This window comes from Saccostrea echinata, unplaced genomic scaffold, assembly GCF_033153115.1.
Source record: "Saccostrea echinata isolate AGI-Se365-2 ecotype Australia unplaced genomic scaffold, CSIRO_AGI_Sech_v1 ptg000015l, whole genome shotgun sequence".
NCBI classification, from domain to species: Eukaryota; Metazoa; Mollusca; class Bivalvia; order Ostreida; family Ostreidae; genus Saccostrea; species Saccostrea echinata.
Genome location: NW_026889764.1, coordinates 5,829,661 through 5,853,703, shown reverse-complemented (window position 1 = coordinate 5,853,703; position 24,043 = coordinate 5,829,661). Strand labels below are relative to the sequence as shown.

Here is a 24,043-nt window from a genome sequence, read left to right as displayed (position 1 = left end):
TCAAGAACAGTGTCGTCATAAGATTTCTGCGGAGAAAGGGGTGCGGGGAGGGTCTGGGAGGGCCCGGTACTCCCTATAATTAATAAACCAGAAACTGTTTATTAATGGATCCATACCGTTTTGGTGGGTTTTGGTGTATTCTGGGAGTCATTTTTCTTATATTAAGTAAACAAAAATTAAATCTAGCAGTTTTATTTCAAACAGATGAATAATTTAATTTTATTTCAATTGCTTCAAAAATAATATATTTTGAGATTTTTTTTTTCAAATTGAGATGCGATCGCACTCTTCTTCCTGACGCTCTCGAATAAATAATCAGAGATTATTTGATTTCTTAAACCTTCGGCCCTCGTGCTGATATTGGGCCACTCAGGCTGATATGACATATGATAACAGGCCCGTAGGAAGCAAATTCATTTGGGGGGGGGGGGGGGGCAGAGCTAGCCATACATTTTCAGTTGACAGTTGAGGGGGCACTACCAAAAGTTTCCTGACAAGCAAAAAAAAAAAAAAAAGAAGAAAAAAAGGTCATCAGACGTTTTTATTGAGGGGGCACAAGCATATAGTATCTATGTTTACTATAGTAATCTATTTATCGGCAAAATTATTGCCCCCCCCCCCCCCGGTTCCTACGGCCATGGATTTTAATATGTAATATATTCTATTTATCCCATGTTTACCCCTTTATCCCGTGGATATGACTCATTGGATAATTTTTTCATAATCCACAGTTGTGACGTCACAATGGTTTTTGCGTTAGCGCGATGAAGTAAAATAAAGTGGAGTCCTATATAAAACAGTGTAAAACATTGGTTATGAAGTATATATAACATGGGATAAAAAGAATCTCCCATGATTTGTAGTTGGATATGACTTTTATCCAACTCGTTGTGTGTTTTTATCCCCTCGCCAAAGCTCGGGGATAAAAAACACACAACTTGTTGGATAAAAATCATATCCAACTACAAATCATGGGAGATCCTATATATATATAGACACGCACGCGGGTTTTGTATTTTCGCGGGAAAAGTCTTCTTGTTGTAGCAACAAGAAAATTCATGCGCCATTCTAGCACCCCAGACATTTAGATAATGATGCCCAAAATGAGTCATATATAATGCACTTTTATTGAAATTTATTACTTATTGGTCGAAATAAATTACATTCACATAACTTTTAGAAACAAAAGAGAAAATCTAAGCAACTGTTTTTCGAACTACTTTTGTATGCAAGGGAGCTTCCGGTGTGGTATGGCATGTATTAACAAATAATGGGACAGTTTTCACAACTTTTGGGTATGGAACTATATTGATATATAAGAAAATTTTAAAATATATATGATTGATATTGACGTAATTTCTTAGCTATAGTCATTGCGAAATTTTTATCGAAGTTTCAAAGTTGGATGATTTGATAGTCTTACGTAGGTCAAAGACTGAAATTAAGAGAATGTTTCTCAAACTGTTTAGTCAAACTTTAGCATATGTATAGCATGTAGATCCATATCTTGCCATTTTATAAAGAGATTCTATTCCCCAGATTGGGATATTTATAGCCGAAATATATATTTTTTTAATTTTTGCATTGCAAATGTATATTTTAATTGGGATATTATATCCTTAACGGGCTATTATATCCCATTTGGGCGATTGGTCCGAACTTGTTCCCTATTTCCAGACAATTTGTTAATGATTTGTTTGTTATGATGTATACATAGAGTTCTGAAGTGAAGAAAATGTCAGATCAGGAGGCCTCCCCAGAGAGGCCCCCGTCAGGGGATGGCAGGGAGGAATCTGAAGGGGAGTCCAAAATCAAGGTGGATGAGAACAGCCCAGAAACAGACACCAAAACAGATGAGGAAATTAGACAGAAATCATCACAAGAAATATCTGATAGCCTGGAAATGGATTCTGACAACAAAGACCGACCTGTCAGCTCAGAGAGTACCAGTCGACCTAGGAGTAGTGGAAGCGATACTGTTCAACCCTGGAAGGGACGCAGAAAGAAGAAAATGAATGTTGATCCTGATGCAAGACAAGTTACATTCACAATAACCATTTGTATTGCTGTTCCAACAAGTAAGTACCGTTCATAAACAATTTTACCTTGTGTTGTGTGTCAATTGATTTGTTTCTGTATGTAATGCTTGTGACATCTAACGCTATAGATAAAATCATTAAGACATACATTGATTTTTAACTTAAGATTTTTTTTAACATCACACAGGGAACAATTTCAGTATATTTATGTGATAATTCTTCTCTGCATGTCAATTTCATTCTGTAGACTTGTTTGGTATCATCAGAATTTTATGCAATGTTTGTCTTGATTGGTACACTCAGGAGATATTCCAGTACAGTAATAGAAATTGTTTCAGCTTTCACTTAATAGTTTATCAAGCAGAGAAAATTTTTTAGTATACACATTTAATGTTAGGCATTCATGTCTTTTAAAATTAAGACATGATTAGAAAAAAGTCAGTGATACGATGATAGATAAAGTCTTAGTATATAATGTTTATATTAACACATTTAATCCAGATCTCTGTCATTATATTGGTTGAAAAAAAATAAATAAAAACTAGTTAATAAATGTATATTTATTAAAGAAAAACCTGTATCAAAAAGAAATCAAAGAGGTGCGTATGTAAAACATATATAAGCCAATTCTTCTACATGTATATTGGACATAAACATTTGACATATTATTAATAAATACTTATATATAGTAATATAAATACCATTACAGTCTTTTTGCAAGGATAATTTAGCTGAGTTTCTGTCTATGTATCATAAGAAACATATTCTTTATTTCTTGTTATCCTTACTTGTACATATTGTATACAAATATCACATTCTATAATGTCTGGCCTTACGGTCTTGTGATTCCATACCTTCCATTCCTTATGTTTTCAATTCCATTAACACAGAATTACTCTGAAATTACACTTTGGTGCTTTATTCAAAGAACATTTTTGTATAGACTACATGCAATTACTTCTGGAACTTTTTCACACATTTCTATCTTTCCATACTTCATTTATCTGGATATTTTTCTCTGGTGCTCATATTCTTTTCACAGTATGAAATTGTATGAAATTAGCTTCTGCATGAATATTCCATGAGTAAAAGGTTTAACATAAAAAAAAAATGTAACAAGAAATCTGTCAGAATAAGTTTGGACATTTATGTGACTTGTATAATCATTGAATGCATGATCCCCATTAATAAGGCCATAATGCAAAATGTTTGAATCTCATAATCTTGATAGTTGCACAGAAACTTCATTACTTTGTCAAGCTATCATAAAATGAATTTTGATTACAGCTGTTCAGAACAACAATGCCACACCCTCACGACCTTCAACTGGTATGTCTTAGCTGTAGAAAACACTGAGAAATCTCTGTAGAGCTTATAGATCTCTATTACACAGGGTAGCTGGTTAGAGTCTCTATCATATAGCCATTAGATAGTTTAAATTACAAAAGTTCTGGAAAAGGTTTTTGCACCTATAACTTTTTTAATATTAGTGCTGGACTTTAATTATGTTTTATGTCCAGAATTAGTGTTGATACACACATTAGTAGCCAAATTAGTCTGAACTTTTTTACTTGCCTTGCAAATCTTCACTCTAATTTGACTACTTTTATATTTATTTTTTTTTTTTCAATTAGATTTGATTTCAATATAATAAAATTTGATAGAAAGATAAATTTCATGCTAGCATACAGCACATGCATTTTGTGCATACATTAAATTATACACTTGTTTGGCATTTATGTTCAAATAAGGTGACAGGTTGTATAATCTTAAGAAGTGGAAGTTTAATACTTTAATAATAGGCATATGATCATGATGACAGCATTGATATTTTTCACTGAAAACAAGTAGAAAGTCTGAATACTCATGATAAGGTATTTACTTAGTGCTTTTACATGCTGTCACCTTGCTTTCATGAATTCTCTGTCTTTGCTGTAAATTGTTTGATGATTTATTGATGTTGTATTATATATGGACTGTTATAGGCAGTGTTCACTTGACTTCACCTTTTAATGACTCTTAAGTCCGCTAGTATAATGGCCGATCTGGAAAAGGATCTCATTAATGGTTACATTGTGTCTTAACAATAGGTCTGCATGCTTCCTTCATATATAGCAGTGAAGGAGATTGAATTTATTATTTATGTATTGATGCTGTTATGGCCGTCTAGGTGCCATGAATATTGACGATCCAATTATCCACTTAAGTGTTCTTAATGTTGCCTAATTATTACTATCATGCAATATGTGTTTAGAACATGCAATGTATTAAAGATTTATTTTTATGTGGTTAACATGGTTAATGTATCATCAAAAGTCATAGGGTAAAAAGAAAGGGTACATTAGGATGTGAGATACAAAGTCAATCATTAAAAGTGCTTTTATCACCTGATAATTTAGGACAAATGACATTAAACAACAGCTATATCTGTGATGTAGAATATTCTGACACTGAAAGCCATGGTACTTATTAAATAAAAAGCTGCTATTGATTATAGAGGACATGTCTTGTAGGAAGCATATTTTGAGTTTTCATTTCAGACTTCTCAAACAATCAATGACTTAGTGTCCCATTGTAAAGCCAGCATGGTGTGTTGGCCATTTTTGTGAAATCAGAATGATATTGATTTGAGGTCTGGTTATAAAAGGATTTTCGTTTTCCGTTATATTATCAGTAAAATCTGACATTTGTTCTGGATTCTGAATGCATGGTAAGGGACACCAAAAGCTGCTTTTGATATTTTTAACAATCCTATATGGCATGTATTTGATTTTCAGGTAAACAGATGAACTTGTATTTGTTGTAAATTAAGAATATACACATCATTCAGAGATGTATTTAGCTATTTTATTTCACTTAACCCTTTTTATGTGAAGGGGAATAATGAGAAGGATTGCTGAAGTGTGAAGTAATATACTATGGGAGTCCGAGGGCATGCCCCGGCCCTTGGAAATGTTCAGATATATGTTGCAAAAATCTGCATTCTGAGAGCTAATTTGCAGGTCATTTCTAGAACTACAGTTGAACTTCGGTATCTCAAACACTGATATCTCAAATACCATGGATATGTCGAAGTGATTTGGAAGTCCCAATCATTAATTCTTCAAGTATTAATTACCATTGATATCTAGAATCGTCAGATATCTCGAAGTTATTCCTTGGTCCCATCGAGTTTGAGATTACGAGGTTTAACTATATCATAAACAATTAAATGTTTCATGTATGTTAATCAGGAAATTTTCTGTTTAGAAAAAAAGGGGGAATTGGAATTTTTTCTAAAGGGGAAAGGTATCTTTTAATGGTATAGTTAAAAACAGCATTGATAAATCCCTGTCATCTGAGTTATAGTGTAAAATTACACTAATACAGTTGATGTTGGCAATCACATTGAAACTTCATTGTCATTTTGTCAAATTTTGTTAACAAATTCTCTTCACAGGTGGGAATGTGAGTCAACCACAGTCTAGGAATTCAACACACAATACCCCCGAGAAGACAGAAAATAATACCCCGGCTCCTGGTAGTCTCCCTTTTCAAAATCCCAAATAATTCAAAGCATGCTGGTTCTCTGTCCTTTTTTTTTAAAATAAAATTTTGAATGTTGCTTCACAGATTGTTACAATATCAAAATTATGTTCAAATCTTTAAGGCGCTTGAAGGAAAGATAGCTTTAGTGACTATGCTGTCCCTGCATCACATTTCTGCATGCATACCTTGGATGCATGAATTAGAAAGTGCTGAATATTTATATATCTATTTTAAAAAAGTAAAATCTATGTTATTGTATTATTTTTTAATTCTTTGCATATTTTCAGGGGTTCTTAATAACTTGTTTTAAATGCATGAGCATGCAGCAATACAATAACTTTTTTGCACGTCAACAACCATTTCCCTTGTCCACACTGAACATTTAAAAATATATTTTTAATTCAAATTAAATTTTTAAGGTAATATTGCATAGTTACTGGATTTCTACAGGTTCTGCATGAACAGCAATATCTATTTCGATTAATTTTATTTTAGCATTTGAAAGCAAATTTATAAACTATTATGTGCATGATGCATTTTCTAATAAGTATACAATACACATGAACTGGTATATACTGTATACAGGGTTTTCACCCCATGTTTTATTTTCTACCCTTTGCCTTAGACACAAGTGGGTGAATTTAAGACAAGGCGAATTCAAAGAAAAATATAATTTCTTAAACAAAACTGTGACTGGGTGAAATTTAAACGGGGCAAAATTGTTTGCAAGTGTGAAAAGACGAAAATAACACGGGGTGAAAATAACCCTTTATAAAGTAGTTATATGGATATATTTGTTTATATGCATATTTTTTTTTTCTCGTAGCTTTTTTTAGCTCACCTGAGCCGAAGGCTCAAGTGAGCTTTTCTGATCAAAACTTGTCCGTTGTCTGTCGTCGGCGTCGTTGTTGTTGTAAACTTTTCACATTTTCATCTTCTTCTCCAGAACTACTGGGCCAATTTCAATCAAACTTGGCACAAAGTATCCTTGGGTAAAGGGGATTCAAGTTTGTTCAAATGAAGTGCCACTCCCTCCTCAAAGGGGAGATAATTACGAAATAGCAAAAAATTAATGGCATTATTGAAAAATCTTCTTCTCAAGAACCAATGGGCCAGGAAAGATGAAACTCATATGGAATTATTGTCAGGTAGTGTAGATTCAAGTTTGTTCAAATCATGACCCCGGGGGGTAGGGTGGGGCCATAATGGACGATCAAAGTTTTACATAGGAATATATAGGAAAAATCTTCAAAAATCTTCTTCACAAGAACAGCAAAGCTATGATTGGTCATATTTATATGGAAGCATCCTCATGTGGTGTAGATTCAAGTTTGTTCAAATCATGACCCCCGGGGGTAGGGTGGGGCCACAATGGACGCTCAAAGTTTTACATAGGAATATATAGGAAAAATCTTCTTCTCAAGAACAGCAAAGCTATGATTGGTCATATTTATATGGAAGCATCCTCAGGTGGTGTAGATTCAAGTTTGTTCAAATCATGACCCCCGGGGGTAGGGTGGGGCCTCAATGGACGATCAAATTTTTACATAGGAATATATTGGAAAAATCTTCAAAAATCTTCTTCTCAAGAACAGCAAAGCTATGATTGGTAATATTTATTTGGAAGCATCTTCAGGTGGTGTAGATTCAAGTTTGTTCAAATCATGACCATCGGGGGGTAGGGTGGGGCCACAATGGACGACAATTAAAGTTTAACATAGGAGAATGTAGGAAAAATCTTCAAAAATCTTCTTCTCAAGAACAGCAAAGCCATGATTGGTCAAATTTATATGGAAGCATCTGCAGGTGGTGTAGATTCAAATTTGTTCCAATTATGACCCCTGGGTGTAGGGTGGGGCCACAATGGACGATCAAAATTTTACATAGGAATATATAGGAAAAATCTTCAAAAATCTTCTTCACAAGAACAGCAAAGCTATGATTGGTCATATTTATATGGAAGCATCCTCATGTGGTGTAGATTCAAGTTTGTTCAAATCATGACCCCCAGGGGTAGGGTGGGGCCACAATGGACGCTCAAAGTTTTACATAGGAATATATAGGAAAAATCTTCTTCTCAAGAACAGCAAAGCTATGATTGGTCATATTTATATTGGAAGCATCCTCAGGTGGTGTAGATTCAAGTTTGTTCAAATCATGACCCCCAGGGTAAGGGTGGGGCCACAATGGACGATCAAAGTTTTACATAGGTGTACATAGGAAAAATCTTCAAAAATCTTCTTCTCAAGAACAGCAAAGCTTTGATTGGATATATTTTTTTGAAAGCATCCTCAGGTAGTGTAGATTCAAGTTTGTTCAAATCATGACCCCCGGGGGTAGGGTGGGGCCACAATGAACGTTCAAAGTTTTATATAGGAATATATACGAAAAACCTTTAAAAATCTCAAGAACAGCAAAGCCACAGTTTGTAATATATGGAAGCATCCTCAGATAGTGTAGATTCAAATTTGTTCAAATCATGACCTCCGGGGGTAGGGTGGGGCCACAATGAAAGTTCAAACTTGTAGAGAAAAAAGTCACAGTTAGTCAAAAAATTATGTAAGCAGTGTAGATTTAATTTTGTTCAAGTCATACCCCCCCCCCACTCCCTTTTAGGGGTAGATTGGGACCATTTATGCATTTAAGCTTTTCAATACATGTACTAAACTGATTTTTCCCTTTTTTCCTGGCCACAGTGCTCAGGTGAGCGATGTGGCCCCTGGGCCTCTTGTTTTACATTACAGTTTCTTTTGCAGCATGTTTTTAATAAATGGTGGACTTCTTTTTGTTGTTCTCTTTATGTACTATATAGAAGTTAAATAAAATACCCTAGTCTTTTGTTTCCTTGCATGATATCTTAATTGATTTTTTTGTTTCTATCAGCAGTTTTTTTTTTTTTCAAAGGAACTAGTGAAAATTACACTCAGTAACATATTAATGTGTAAACTCACTTTCAGTGAAAAATCCATCAATGTTTCGTATTTGAAATTTGGAATCATGTAACATTTCATTACATATCAATTTAATTGTATGTGTGTATGTGTATGAATCCAGGGTTTAAAATTCTTCCAATTACCTTCTGATTTTCTTTCTGTGCAGTCGAGGATGAAGATGTCCCTGACATTAAACAGCTAATTAAGAAGAAGAAGCAGGTGTTTGAGGCCCCCAGGGCCCAGAATTACTACCATCTGGAGTATTACCTCACCCCCGAGGAGACCAGCCTACAGAAGGTAGATGTTGTCACATATGGACCGGCCGCCATTATTTTCATGGCATCACATGATCCTCGGATTGTAAGGACATGGATTGAGGGGGAATTGACCTGGGTAGCTTGGTCTCACAAGTAAGTGCTGTCTGACATTATGTTTGTTTGGAAAGGTTACTTATAACTATAATGAACTACAGATTAGCTGCAGGTCTGTAGCCAACAGATCTGAAATAATAGGGATAGATGATGGACAGCCATCCCAATTTTTTCAGACTAGGAAGCAACAGACCTTCAGTGAATTACATGTGTAATTTTTTGTAACAAATAAATTCTCATTTTTCAGACATGTGGTGAATGTGACAGATGAGTTGCTGCTGAAGCTGTTTACACATAACATTGAGTTACGGATCTGGGATACAAAGGACAAAGTTGGTGCCAAAGCCCGATTTACCAAAATAAAGCAGTTTAAAATCCCAAACTCAAAACCAGGTAGCTTAATACTTCAAGGCACAGACACAATAATTTAATCAATGTAACATAAAACATTCATTTACATTAAACATTAAGAAACATGAACATTAATTGGGAATTTTAGATGGTATAATTGGTTATTTTGCAATGAGTAGTTAGTACTGAGGTTTTGACTGGTGTTTCAGGGGAGGAGGACCAGAACAGTGCACGTAACATTGTAGTAAGACTGTCCAAAAGCTTCGCCAAGCACCAGCCAAAAAAAGCCAGCGAGATACGGCCAATTCCAACTCAGGTGTCTTTCCATTCAGTGGACAAGGTCGTACGACCAGTGGAGGGTAAGTCAAGGAAACTCAATAGATGAGTCAGGTGCCCTGTTAGTCAACAATTAATTCTTATTCCCTCTTTTCTTTATGATTTTCATCAAACATAATGATAGAGAGATGTAGAATATAGCAGTATGTTATGAATTATCTAATTTCAATAATATTTTTTGTGTTAGCTGTAACTAATCATCCTAATATCTTAATAAATACTTAAATTTGTTCACTTTGTAGATGAGAAACCCCCAGAAGCAAAGCCCTCCTATGAAACACAACCACAAGCTGCAGGGGATGACAAAGGAGAGCCCCCAGGGTCCCCTACCCCAAAAACTCTGGTGGGGGTTCCCAATCAACAGACTGACCAGGAAGGAAGGTAATTAGGGCCAGCTGAGCTGACATTACTGTTAGAAAATTTTAGCAGAAAATGTTTATTCTAAAGTCATTATTGATGAACAGCGCAGGTCTAAAAAACCATACTCAGGGTTGTCTCTAAGACCCGGGGGCCGAGGAATTTCCCCGCCTATAATGATGTAATCCCCTGGTTATTTCGGTATTCCTCCTCAACTCCCCAGTAAGGGAGGAACCCCAGTTCCCCTTTTACTTTTTAAATGTCCCCTTCTATTTCAATTCTTAGGGACAACCCTGCATACTCATTTATCAGCAGTAACCCCAAATTCTAATTTGATTTTCTTTATTTTGATATCTGAATTGCAAAGAAATGTGATAAGTTAAAAAAAAAAGCTTTTTTTTTATCTTGAAAAAATGTATTTTGTTTAGCAGTAATTTGTCAATACATTGTAATTGCTCTCCTTTTCAGGACCTCGTTCAGCCGTCTTGGGCGCCTTGCTCACTCTGAACCTGGAGAAGAACCCTCCGGTAAAGACTCTCAGAGAAGCAAGTCTAGTACAGGGAAGGACAAAGTGGGTCCCAAATCCTCTGCTTCAAGGGGCCCCAAATCTGCTGGGTCTACAGGTACGTTATACGTTCCATGTTCATAAAGGCAATCTAGAGTTGCTGTACAAATAGTATAGTTTTTTCCCTGTAATATTGCATGTATTATTTCTAGAGCTGTCCATCTTCAGTGTGTATACTATCATAATAAAAAATAGTAGGCATGCTGACTTGGGATCTCAGTTATTTCAATGTTTTAAAGTCGGCTAAAAATTTCCAACAGCTGAGGTCTTAGGCAACCCCTGCCCATTCTCCTTACTATTTTTTCATTTTATGTTGCCAAACTTTGTATTTCTCAAGATTCTATATTGAGGCAAATTAATGAGAAAAATAAATACTAAAATTAAAAAAAAATGAATAAATTCTTAGGGATGGGTATTGACAAAAATTTTGTATCGTGATGCATGTATATCACGATTTTTCCCCAAAAATATCACGATAAATAGTGATATTTTTACACACAATTTTTACTACAATTTCAAATGAATTTCCACAATATTTCCTAAAAATATGCTATAAAAACATATAACTTTACTTTTTAAATTTTTATTTATTTAATATAAACCATGTTTAGATGCCGTTGTTTAACTGTTTTAATTCAACATCTTTAGCTCACCTCGACGAAGTCGAGATGAGCTTATGCTATACCCATGGCATCGACATCAGCGTCGGCGTCCTGGTTAAAGTTTTAGGAGCAAGTCCCATTCCCAAATAACTATTAGCCCTACCTGGACCAAACTTGCATGGATGATGCATCTAGGGATGGACACTTCCACATATGCTTCGGATGCTGGATCTGACCTAGATTTTCCAGATGAGTGACCAGGTTAAAGTTTTTGGAGCAGGTCCATTCCCAAGTAACTATAAGCCCTACCTGGACCAAACTTGCATGGATGATGCATCTAGGGATGGACACTAGCACACTTGCTTCGGATGCTGGATCTGACCTAGATTTTCCAGATGAGTGACCAGGTTAAAGTTTTTGGAGCAGGTCCGTTCTCAGGTAAGTATAAGCCCTACCTTGACCAAACTTGCATGGATGATGCATCCATAGGATGGGCACTACCACACTTGCTTCGGATGCTGGATCTGACCTAGATTTTCCACAGGTGAGACCAGGTTTAGATTTTGGAGCAGTCCCGTTCCCAAGTAACTATAAGCCCTACCTGAACCAAACTTTTATGGATGATGCATCTAGGGATGGACACTAACCAACCTGCTTCCGATGCTGGATCTGACCTAGATTTTCTACATGAGTGAATTTTAGCCATATTTAAACCAAATTAGCATGGATGATGTATCTAGGGATGGGCACTACCAGACTTGCTTTGGATTCTGAATCTGACCTACATTATCCAGATGAGTGACCAGGGTAATTTTTTTTTGTGTAGCTATATAATATTATGGCCTGTTATGATTAACCTTGCATAGATGGTGCATCTAAGGATGAAAACTTCCAGACTTGCTTTGGATGTTGGAACTGACCAAAATTTTCTTGATTACTAAACAGGTTAAAAGTTTTTTGTGCAGATCTTTTTCCAAGTAACTACAAGTCCTACATGTACTTAAACCAAACTTGCAAGGATATTGATCTTAGGATGTTCCCTAACTAGAAAAAAAATATGATGTGAAATTTGCCTTACTTATAGATAACATTCGTCGAGGTTAGCTTCGTAATCTTTGATTATCGTAATCTTTGATTACCTATGTTTTACACTTCCTGTAATTGTCATTCAATAGTTTGAAGAAATTGTAAATGAATAGTTTCCGGCATTTATAGTTATGTACCAAATACCGGTATTTTAGTCTCCGTATCACGATATGTATCACGCAATAAAAAATCGCGATATACCGGTATACCGATAAATTCCAGAATACAAGATCAGAAAATGCCTTTTATTTACATGTATTTATTTTTTTTTTGAGATGTACAATGTTTATAAAGAAATAAGAAATAAAATCATTATATTTGTCAGGATCAGTCAAGAAACTGCCATCTGCTACAGTGAAACCCCCACGTAGAAACAAGAAACAGGAGCTGGCAGCCCAGCAGGCCGCAGAAAAGATCAGGAAATACGGTATCTGTATGGTACCTATCCGCATGGCAATGTTCTTCTCAGGTAAAAACAAAGAACTGAATCACATCTTGTTAGATTTATAATATAGTTAAGAATCATAGCAGGCTCACAGAAATAACCCCCATGTGTAAGATCTACAAGTACCGGTAAACACATGAATATTTTGTCAATAATATACAGAAATTTCCATGTTTACAGTCAAAGTAATAGAATCCTACAATTCTGCCTTTCGTTTTACAGGAATGAAGAATGTTACTAATCGGCTAAAATCCCCAGTACCAGGGATAGAGGACATGTTTATACAGCTGAAACTGGATGTTCCTCTGATGTCTGACCAACAGAAGAAGGAGTTAAATCCAATGATTATTACAATCAAGAATGCTACAAACCTGCCAAATTCTCCCATGACATACGCTGAACTCAACGAAAAGTTAGTCACCTTCTCATCCTCCCCTTATAGATCCATACCCTTTCTCTCAATTCGGCATCATTTTTCTCTGTTTCCCTTATCTTTTTTCTGTTGAGAACCTCCTCCTCCTATAAAATATGTCTTTCTTCTTCTTCCTCATTCTCTATTGTGAGGTCCTCCATCTTCTGGTAGACCCCTCCACCCGTTCTCTCTTTAATTCTGTTCTCTATTCAGTCTGTCCTCCAACAAATTCCTAATAATATAAAATGTCAATTTTTGATTGATTTTTTTCTTTTACATTTATTACACTTACAGTGCTCTGTGTGCAGCTTCTTTTTTAAGTTTCAACAAAGTATGATTTCATTTAGTCATTTTTTTTTAAATTTTGGTTTATGGTAAATTCATTTTACTGGATGTAAGAAAATGTAGTATTTATCCTTTATAATAAATTTTCTCTGATATTCAGTGAATTACTGTTTCACTGTGTTAATTGCCAGTTTCATGATACCTTCATGTCACTTACAATTTTTCGTTAGATGTCAGCCAGTGTTTTGTCGGTATCAATTCCATAATCAGCCGGAGCATTGCAGTGTGGGTAGGGAGCAGAAAGAGAATGTCTACTGGGACGATATCAATGTTGTGTTACTAGGTAAACAAGTCTCCGATTTGTGTCTACTGAATTAAGAACATTATTAGGTTGTGAACAAAAAAAAGGTATTCTTTATATCAAGTTTGCCTGATATCATAGCAACTCTGTTCTTTGCCTACATATATATATTAGTACGGTAAAACTTTCTAATCCAGATGTTGTGTATTCTGAAATCTTGAACTATGATCCAGTGGTGTCCACATTAGACAAGTTTTAGTGTTTATTGTTCAATTGTAGAATTTCATAAAGTTCATTCATTCATTTAGCTAAATGATTATTTTGATGGAATAAAAGTTGAAATATTTTTTATACAAATACATGCACATGTATATTTTGAAGATGTATTTTTTTATCAGTGTCAGTGAAATGTGAAAATCAAATTGCACTAATAATAATACTACCTGAAGAATGATTATGATGTAAAAATTAATATCAACAATAATGTCAGACATCACAATTAGACTGACACATGAGGACAGCTATAAGGATTCTGAATATTGCAGGAACCCAAGAAAACTCGGAACTTCGACAGTATCTGAATGGACCTCCTCTGGAGATAGAGGTACATGACAGGGATCGTAAACCAGAGGGGGTCAAACTGAAGCCCACTCTGTTTGGAGATGACTTAGAGGATGAGAAAATCAGTAATGTAGGAACTGTTGCCAGTAAGTTCTACTTACAGCTGTATGCCATGAAATATTTCAATTTTGTATGATGGGGTCATCATTAAAAATATCTTTGTTTCCCCTAACCCGACCCAAAAATCTCAAGTTGGGTAGGGAGGTAGGCAAATTTTTTTTTTTTTGACAGCAGCTTTGAAAATACATTCTTAAAATTAAATGGAATGATACCTTTTTAAATAAGTTAAGTACAAAAGAAAGCGATTTGTAAACAGCTGGAATACCATACAAATGCCGTTAAGACTGACATTTAAGGTAAATTAATTCACGAATATTATAATATTCAATCGAACGTGTGAAATCTCTCATACCAGAGTAAATTTGTTGAAATTGAATACATCTGTTTAAAAGATTCTAATGTAAACAAAGACCGGACATCTGAGTATTTATTTCATACCTACTATCAGCTTCCAATGCTTGCACATACAATGTACTTTTTCAAGGGCTTCGAATAGTGCATTGGTTCTAGAGCATTTCGTTTTGGAGTCTCGATTTAAGGAGCTAATTCTAAGTTGTATGTTCAAATCCTAATGCGGGACATTGAGACCGGTTCTTCGAATGAGACCATAAAAACTTAAGTCCAGTGTCGCAGTAGATACTGGCACGAAAAAAATCCCCCACTGCTCAATGGTCTAAAGTGCCGCATGCAAGTCTAAATTTGGAGCCTTCACCAGACAAATGTTTAAATAAATGTTGTTGTCCCAATAATTATCAAAGGAATTCAAATCAAAGAAACAATCAATCTTCAAGGGCCTTATTAAAGAAAGATACAAGGACGTCTCAGGAAGCTTGTATCATAATTTCAAATCTATTTGGAAAAAGTATGTTGACCATGTTTAATCATGACAATGCATATCTAAAAATGATAAAATGTCATACACAATGTCAAAGTCATGAAGTTTAACCCATGAATAAAAGGCAGGTAGAAAAGACGTGTGAATTATATTCATTAGGATGCAATATGCAGACTTATTTACAACTCTTATGGTCCCATATACATGTACTAAACGTAGGAATATTGATAAACTGTTTATAAGATCGAAACTCAAATAAAATGCAGCGAAATTGATTGGTTTGTTTACAAGGTGGGCCCTTTGTCTGCTCATAAGGGGTATTATGAGGAGGGCCTACGGACCTAAGCATGCTTTCTACGTACTTAATTTTAAGACAGGTTGGCAAATACAACCGAAACACGCTTAAAAGGTCATTGTATATTTTATTTTAGTAACAAAGTGTTTCAAGAGTGTAGGATTCTTGTATGCTAAAGGCATAAGGTTGATACGTCGTCGTTCTTTTAAAAGATGAACTAAGCCTCGGTGACCGAGACATGTTTGGGCGCCATTTTGTTTCCAACAAACGCTTGAAAATCACAGAACAAAATCAGTCGTTCTGATAAAAACGGATTTTGATGGAATTCTATTTTATAAAAGATGATAAACATAAAAAAAAATATTGGAATAATCTTATGAAAAAAACTTTCCAGTCGGCGCTTTTTAATTGGGTCGGCTATGTGCAGTTTGATACAAAGCAGAGTTTATAATGAATTTATTCAAGTCCATTAATAAAGACTATTTGGTGCAATCATGAATAAGAGCTTTAAATGTTTCCATGCATAATATTTAGTACATAAAGTCATCTTTGGATGTGTACCTAAAGTAGTGCATTGAAGATACTGTCAAAGTCAGCAAAATATGAATCCTGCTATAACAAATACATAATTACAAAGTATATATCAATGAGTTTTAATTAATAAGTTTTATTACAGTATTATTGCTAATTATTTTGTTGGATGATGTACTATTTATATCAAGAATTGAAACAACAGAACCAAAAATCTAATTACATCGTACTGTAGATGTTTTGATTTCAGTACCTTTGTTGTGTTACTATAAAGGCATTCTATGTGATCAACAAATTATAATTTGCTCTAGGTAGGAGAACTGTGCATAATCCTTTCAAGGGGCGTAACAAACCCTGGGACCCTTACGGAGTGGCTAAAGTGGACCTGTCTGAGCTTCTGCTGGGGCATCAATACCTCCATCTGACCGTCCCTATCCAAAACTGCCCTATCCCAGATGTGTTCCCTTCAGAGGAGCGAGAGGATGGACGAACTGTGGGAGTCATGGGAGCAGTAGATGGACCAGGTATATATCATTTAGACATAATGTAGGGCCCTGTAAAAAAAAAAGAAGAAGAGCCATGATCAAAAGTCAAGATCAGGACTCTACGGTCCTGTATGCTCACTCTTTTAAAGTTTTCAGTTCAGTAAAGAATGAATGGGGTAAATTTTAACCTATTTGAAATTTGATGTACAAAATATACATGTATGCCTAAAAACATGAAATTTTAACTTTTGTTTGTGTGATGAATACTATTACATTTTTCATATGGTTTTGTTTTTAAGTGGACAGACCTTTTAATGCTGGACATTATGTACAGTCAAATTCCATGTTAAAAGTGAAAGTAGAACTAGCCCATCCACTAACAACACCAGAGGAGGTGGCAGCCAAAGAGCCCCTGTCTACCACCCCACAGGTACAAAAGATGTACAAACTTTATTTTAACAAAAATAGTTTGCATTTAAAAAAAATAGGGAAGACTTGTCCAGTTGCACATCAAACATTGATTTACTGTAATTTCACATTTTCTTGAACACTGACCCAGGGAAACTAATAATATTTGTTTTCAAATTGTTGTTGTTTTTTTCTAGTGCCCCTTTGGTAGGATTATCTACATCTTTGGTTACAAGAATACTACAATCTTGAACCAGCTGGAAACTCTAGTCACTGAAATTAATGCCAAGGCTTTAGAGCTGGACAATATGCCACCTCATGTCATCAGTGCTGCACTGTCAACATACAAACTATCACTGTGAGTCTAATCAGAAGCATACTGTGGTTTCATTCATTTTTGTGGGACTAGGACCTGCCTTATATTGCCCCCCCCCCCCCCCTAAAAAAATCACTGACTCAAATAAATGTTTTGTTTCAGAGAGCAGCAGAGGAGTCGAGATTTGGACATTATTACAGGGTTCCAGGTGATGGACGGGGATAAACATGTCTTTGTTCTAGAGGGACTAAGAGACAAAGCCATTGGATATGTGTGGGAGATAGTCACTGCCCCAGAAAACTCAAGTAAGTGTGTACTGTATAATTGAAAGATAACTGTATTCAGGTGAATGTTGCCATCACCAGATAATGCAGTGAGAGTATAATTTTGAAAAATTCTAAATGTATACAAATATGCATGAACCTGATAATAAACATTACATGAAGACTTAAATATAAAATATTGTGTACAGTATATCACTGGTCTTACAAATTTTCAAAGGGTTAGGTTACTGAGTGAACATTTTTCGTTACAGATGTGCGAGTGCTATATAACTCAGATCTGAGCTTTAGTGAACGTCTATATGGTCCTCTAGATGTTGACCTGTGTCGCATCAAGTTACATGAGCCCCTAAGTCAGATCGTACAGCAGCCCTTGTTGTATGTCAGAGACATGGTCCCTAAGCCCTGCTTCCAGGGCCTTCTCAACCTACACCAGGTATCTCCTTTGACCATGCTTCTTCTACATTCCCTTAAAAAAAGTTCTGAGAAGAACTTATCACAGATAATTTTGTTGTTTTACTTTGTTTTCAATATATTTAAGCTACATACATTTATGTACACTTTCAACTTCTCAGATATAACTAAAAAGATTACAAAATATACAATTCATTTGCAAATCAACTGAAATATACAGTATATGCACATGTGGTTAATATACTATAGACTACGAGAATCACCAAGTTGTTTGCAATATGCATACAATGTTAATCTGTACAGTGTGGGTGGGGCAGTTTTATGAATCTACCCAAATGATATTATTACTGTATTGTTGAATATCAATATATGTAACTCTAATTCTCTTGTTTTCTATAGATTGTGAACTCCAATGTGATGAAGGATGTGATAAGAAACTCACTGTTCCCTTTAGCTGACATGGTGATCTCAATGAGTCGTGAGTTTGGAGTCCCCATCACTCAGGAGGACTTTGATGGTGAGTAGATTGAAAAATTAAAAAAAATAATGAACTAAATAAAGATCCATCCAGAACATATTTCTTGCAATTAAGTCTCATGTGTTTACCTGTTTATAAATAGTGTATACATATGTGAACTTTTGATATCATTTTCTTATCAACATAAAGAAATATATAATAGACCCAAGACTTTGTTTATGAGAAAGTAACTACTATTTGTAAATGATGTACATTATTTTCTAATAGAGCTACAGTTGAGGAAACCATCAGAAGTTGTTGTACAGGAGAAGGAGGTGGAGCAGCAAGAAGAGATGGTCCGTGAAACGAGCCGTATGTGGACCCCCATAGATAACTTCAACCCACAGTACATGGAGGCTATAACAGGACGACAACAAAGGGTCAACTTTATTAAAGAGAATAAGGTGCAGTGTAATATAAATAACTGTGGGTAAAATCCTGTAACTTTCTTTTAATGATTCCATACATATTTTGGATTTCCATTCATATCTGTGTCTGAAACCAAATTTTTCCTTCCAAGATAAAGAATTTATATTTGTGTATACATGTACCCTCTCTTTATCTTATTTTGAAAAATAAAGATACATGTATATCCAAAAATTTATATTAGTGATGTGGATGGCAAAAAAAAAAAAAAAAGCAAGAATGTGCAGTGTATCATGCTTTGGTTGAAGAAATGGAGTTATTTTGCAAAGATATAGCTGATTTCTAATTTTGATAAATATTTTATTTCAGGATGATGTGAAAGTGATCAGTGATAAGAATAAAGAAGAGCGAGAGAGGACTAAAGTCCCCACAGTGCGGGCGGACGTTAAAGTGGCTCATAACTACAGCTCCCACTCACTGAACTCAACAGAACTCGCTAAGGAGAAACTCAGACAAATGTTGGCAGAGGTACACACATAAGTTAACTAATTGGCGAAATCTTTTTTGATAAGAGCCTTATATCTCAAAGTCTCTTAAAAAATTAGTTTGTTCATTTTGAGGGACAAATCAATGCAACATAAAGGACAGTTAAAAAATATGGTCATGATGATGCAAAGAGGAAAAGTAATTTAGCTTTCCCAGATTTACATGAAGGTGATTTTGTAATGAAACCAAAAAAAGAAAAAACAAAAAGAAAAACCCAAAAACAATTTGTGAGCAAATTTGTTCATTTAAAAATATAATTCACTATATATTAAAAAAGAAAACTGTTATAACCTGATCTAACATTGATTGTAATACACTTCTAGGAGCCAGACACTAGATTTACATACTGCCAGGAGTTCCACCACTCCATGACGGTGGTACCCGTCAATGTGGAGGCACTCCAAAAAGCTGAGAAGGCAGAGTCTCGGGCCAGGTGGAAGACGGAGTCAGGGTGGATTTACCCTGGAATGAAATCCACGCTGGAATGTAATGAACATCCGAGGAGACCTGATACAGCCAGGATAGAAGAACTACACGAGGTAGGGGGTCACAATGTCTAGATTTTGTATGTTATCCAGTTACATTGATTACATTAAGAAGATTTACAGAAAAAGAAGACTGACAAATGTTTATGAAGACTATGAAAAATTTTATTATAATGATTACCCTAGGAACAGTTAATTTAATATGCAAAATTTTGTAGGAGAATATTAGATTTTAGTTTTATATTAAATTTGCATTGAATGATTTGTATATGCAGGTATTCTATAGGTTAGAGCTCCTTTCTTTAATTTCTAATCTGCTTTATTTATGAATTTTAAAAGTTATCTTGTTGAAAATATTCAGATGTATAAAGTTGTATTTCTTTTGTTATCAGCTGTGGAGGGAAAACATTCTACATGTTGGCATGTTACAACCTCCATTAGACCGTGACAAGTTTCCATGGTTACATAGGCATTACGACATGGAGTTATACAAACGTCCACAGTCCTGCTTCATCAGAGAACCAGTTACCATTCACCTGGCTGGACAGAAGCTCAAGGAGGAAAAACTAGCTGCCCTGAAGAAGGACATGGCAGTTTGGAGGTCAAAGGTTGTGGTGGATGACACACGGCAGTATGTTCACAGATGTCTCATTGAGACTGAGTTACAAGAACGAGGAAGAAAATCTCAAAACCAGATTGACAAGTTAAAAGGTCTACTGAAAGATAAACCAGTCAAATTCTCCCTCAGAAGACAAGGATTGGCCCTGAAAGAAGTGCCCCCTCTAGGTGTTGTTGTGAATCCCAGTGTCGATACTGAAGCTCGTGAGGCTGGCCTTCCATTAATACCTGCTGTAGAAAATGAGGGTGTGGAGAAAACAAATGGCTTCAAACCTGGACCTTACGAGGACCACAGCTGGAACCTAGAGAGGAACAAGATCCCTGTGTATGACTACCAACACAGACAGTTCAGGGAGAGTAAAGGGGCAGATTTCAAGTGAGTTGTTTGTTGTTGTTGTTGTTGTTTTTTTTTTTTTGTTCTGTAAAGTCTTGCAAAGAAAATGGGGAGATAAGCCGAGTCATATACATGTACTTAAATAACGACGGATAAAAAAATAAATTCAATTCTCACAAATTCCACTTTTCGTAAAATTTAGGTAATGTTTATTACCAATTTTATTTTAAAGCCAGGGGGAATGAAAAAGCTTTTTAAAAGGATTACATTAGCTAAATCACCTTCATTATTACAGTGCTATTCACACTGAGAGAACAAAGCTGTATCGTCGGACCATCGTACCCCTACAGGACTCAGAGAGAGACAACCACCTTTTCTGGATCCCAGATGACATCAATAAATTTGGCCCGTATGAGGGAATTGAGCCAATCGGTAAACCAGGCCTTCCTCCAGTTGAGAATCCCAATATAGCAGTGTCCACTGTCATAGCACAAAGGCTACAGACCACTGACCAGAAACTGACTTCTTCCCCAACAGGTTTACGAGCAGATCTTAATTCTGGAATTGCAAAGTCTTTCAAGGCCAAGGAAGCATTAGTCAGTTAATGAGATATGTTTCAGAAGAAAAAAAGTTATATATTTATTTTACCTATAATTAAATAGTCTAGTTGATGCCATTTCCAGCAAATATATTGCCTTTCATTTGGAATGAAAAACTGCTGACTGTTTACAAATTAGTCTTTATACAATTGTTGATGTCCAAAAGTGTTTTAAACTTTGTTTTATTAATTTATGCTTAACTTAGAGGTGCCTTTATGAACTTTTACAAAATAAATGATTCCTTTATCTTTAAGCTGTGATAGATGTCCATATTATTTTACCAAATTTTAATTTGAAGTATTAAAAAAGTATATTTTTGTATGTTAGTTGGTAGTTTAAAATTACAAATTGCTGATTCTAGAATTTATACATGAAAAACCAGTTGGTATTGTTGAGAGAAGATTTTTATGTAAATGAAAAAAGGACCCAAGAAATTGATTAATATATAAATATGTGTGTGTATTTTTGAATGCATGTTTAACTGAACAGTGTGAGGAAGTGAAACTGGTTGGAAAGTAATGAGTGAATTTCAGTTGAAAGGCTGGTGATAAATATCTTTATGTTTTCACCACAAATCGGTGGAAAAACTGCTGAAATTTTTTCTCGTGTATTCATACGTTAGAGTTATTTTAAATTTATAAGGAATGTTGTCATATTTCCATTGAGTACTGATATCCCTAGTGGTCTATACTGCTGATAGTTGAAAAAGTCCCATACAATACTGTTACTGTGATGTGATTTACAGCTATATTTACATGTACATACACATGTATTTTATATTACATGTACGAAAACATTGTGACATTGTTGTTACCAGTTTGTGACAATATGGTTACCAATTATTAGTAGCGTTTTAACTGTATGATAACTTGGTCATTTCAAATACAATTGTACTGTGATTTAGAAGAGAGTTGTGAAATTCAAATGAATTATTATGAATTATAAGTATTTCTGATTGTTGTTAAATCTGATTCTTAACCCCATTTTATGTTAATTGGTATGTCTACATCAAAATGTACCTAGTATACTAGTTCATAAGAAAATGCAATATTTCCCAATAATTAATTAGAAAAATAGCTTTGTAGTCTGTTAAATACTAATAAAATTTGAAATTGCACATTTACAATCTTGGAAAAAAATATTTGAGGCAGTAACCCATGTTTATTTGAAAATGTCTTTTTACATGCTTGCTTCGGTGATATTGTATTAACTGTATTAATACGTCAGTATTGTGTGTGTGTGTTTGTGCATTCTGAAATGTTGTATAATATATGTATTGTTATTATTATTTTTAGAGACAATGTAAATATGTATTTCAGTTTAAAAAAATTCATTTCAACATGAATTTTTTATGTTATATTCAAGATTGGAGATAAAATTTATATTTATTTATGAAGACATATCTGCACTGAGTTTACAAGAAATATGTATAAATTGTAGTAAACAGGCTGATCTGTCTAGATTTTAATTTTGATTTTGTTGGGCACTTTGTCCTAACTTGAACCCACTTTGTTGTTTTTTTTTGGCACCAATTCCTTTAAAAGCTGTTTTCAGCAAATTAGTGGCCTATAATTCTGTGATTGATTTCTTATACTGTTCATTTTTATATTTAATTATTTCTTATTTAATTACTTCCAATAACAATAATAAATGCTTATTTTCACCATAAACTTCCGTCTTTATATTTTCATTGACTTTCATGAAAAAAAAAAAAAAATAAATCAGCTTAAGAGGAGACATTTTACAGTAAAATATGCTTTTATCTGTAAATCAAGAGTATAAAACTGTTAAAAGAACAGATAAAGACTAGTTGTCAATAAAAGACTAATGTGCTTAAACTACAATGTATGTACATATACTATAAAACTCAATGATAAGAAAGTCACTGGGAACTCAAAATTTGCTTCCTTATATGCAAGATTCTTTATATCCATATAAGAAGCATAGTGAAAAGTTTTCTTCTGGATACATAAAAAGTTTAATCCTATAGCCAAGATTTCCTTATAAATGAGTTATTTATTTGCGAGTTTTACTGTACAAGTAAATTTGACAGGTGATATATACAGGACATATATTATTTTGACTGTCAGGCACTTGATGCCATATTGTTATTTTATTAAAAAAAATTTATCTCATGATGATTTATTAGGTACGATTTTATTTTCTGTGATGAGGAAAACGAAAGATCCATGGGCCACAACGCTCACCTGAGTAACTTTGGCCCAGCTGTTCTTCACCTAATTTCCCCCTTGTAATACCTATTGTGGCCCCACCCTACCCCCAGGGATCATGATTTGAATAATTTAGAATCTACTCTACCCCAGGATGCTTCCACTTAAGTTTCAGCTTTTCTGGCCCAGTGGTACTTGAGAAGATTTTTAAAGATTTTTCCTATATATTTTAATGTAAAACTTAAATTCCCTGATTTGGCCCCACCTTAACCCATGGGGTCATGATTTGAACAATTTAGAATCTCTATATATATATATATATATATATATATATATATATATATATATATATATATATATATATATATATATATATATATATGAAAGATGGAGCTACATACATGTACACCTACAGCATCAGATAAATTATATTTTGTACAAAGTGTACGTACTCTTGACCTAGCAGTAAAATATTCATGGAATGATAAAAATTAACAGACTTTCATTTTCAAAATTAATCTGTTATTAGCATAACTTCATTTAGAATGAC

The 24,043-nt window shown here is 34.5% G+C and overlaps 1 protein-coding gene across 3 annotated transcripts; it reads left to right on the top strand.

The window, feature by feature from the left end:
* Positions 1-1,735: 1,735 nt before the first annotated feature.
* Positions 1,736-22,992, top strand: LOC133187446 (uncharacterized). 3 transcript variants are annotated; one of them, XM_061322823.1, is made up of 22 exons: positions 1,736-2,078; positions 5,479-5,559; positions 8,667-8,910; positions 9,119-9,264; positions 9,432-9,581; positions 9,801-9,939; positions 10,384-10,538; positions 12,494-12,637; positions 12,836-13,025; positions 13,541-13,653; positions 14,157-14,318; positions 16,265-16,477; positions 16,738-16,868; positions 17,044-17,204; positions 17,325-17,467; positions 17,698-17,879; positions 18,257-18,374; positions 18,603-18,778; positions 19,110-19,268; positions 19,610-19,825; positions 20,164-20,765; positions 21,019-22,992. In XM_061322823.1, exons 1-22 carry the CDS (start codon positions 1,736-1,738, stop codon positions 21,326-21,328), a joined length of 4,278 nt encoding a protein of 1,425 aa, XP_061178807.1. In that variant the 3' UTR covers positions 21,329-22,992. The 3 variants fall into 3 exon arrangements, with proteins under 3 accessions (XP_061178807.1, XP_061178808.1, XP_061178809.1); XM_061322824.1 differs by lacking the exon at positions 5,479-5,559 and adding an exon at positions 3,327-3,368; XM_061322825.1 differs by lacking the exon at positions 5,479-5,559.
* The last annotated feature ends 1,051 nt before the right edge of the window (positions 22,993-24,043 follow it).

Bases quoted from the DNA above. Each gene is read 5' to 3' on its own strand.
- LOC133187446 (XM_061322823.1), top strand. From the start codon at position 1,736: ATGTCAGATCAGGAGGCCTCCCCAGAGAGGCCCCCGTCAGGGGATGGC. The intron at 12,638-12,835 runs GTAAAAACAAAG...TTCGTTTTACAG, and splicing joins CATGGCAATGTTCTTCTCAG to GAATGAAGAATGTTACTAAT. The intron at 16,478-16,737 runs GTATATATCATT...TTTGTTTTTAAG, and splicing joins GGGAGCAGTAGATGGACCAG to TGGACAGACCTTTTAATGCT.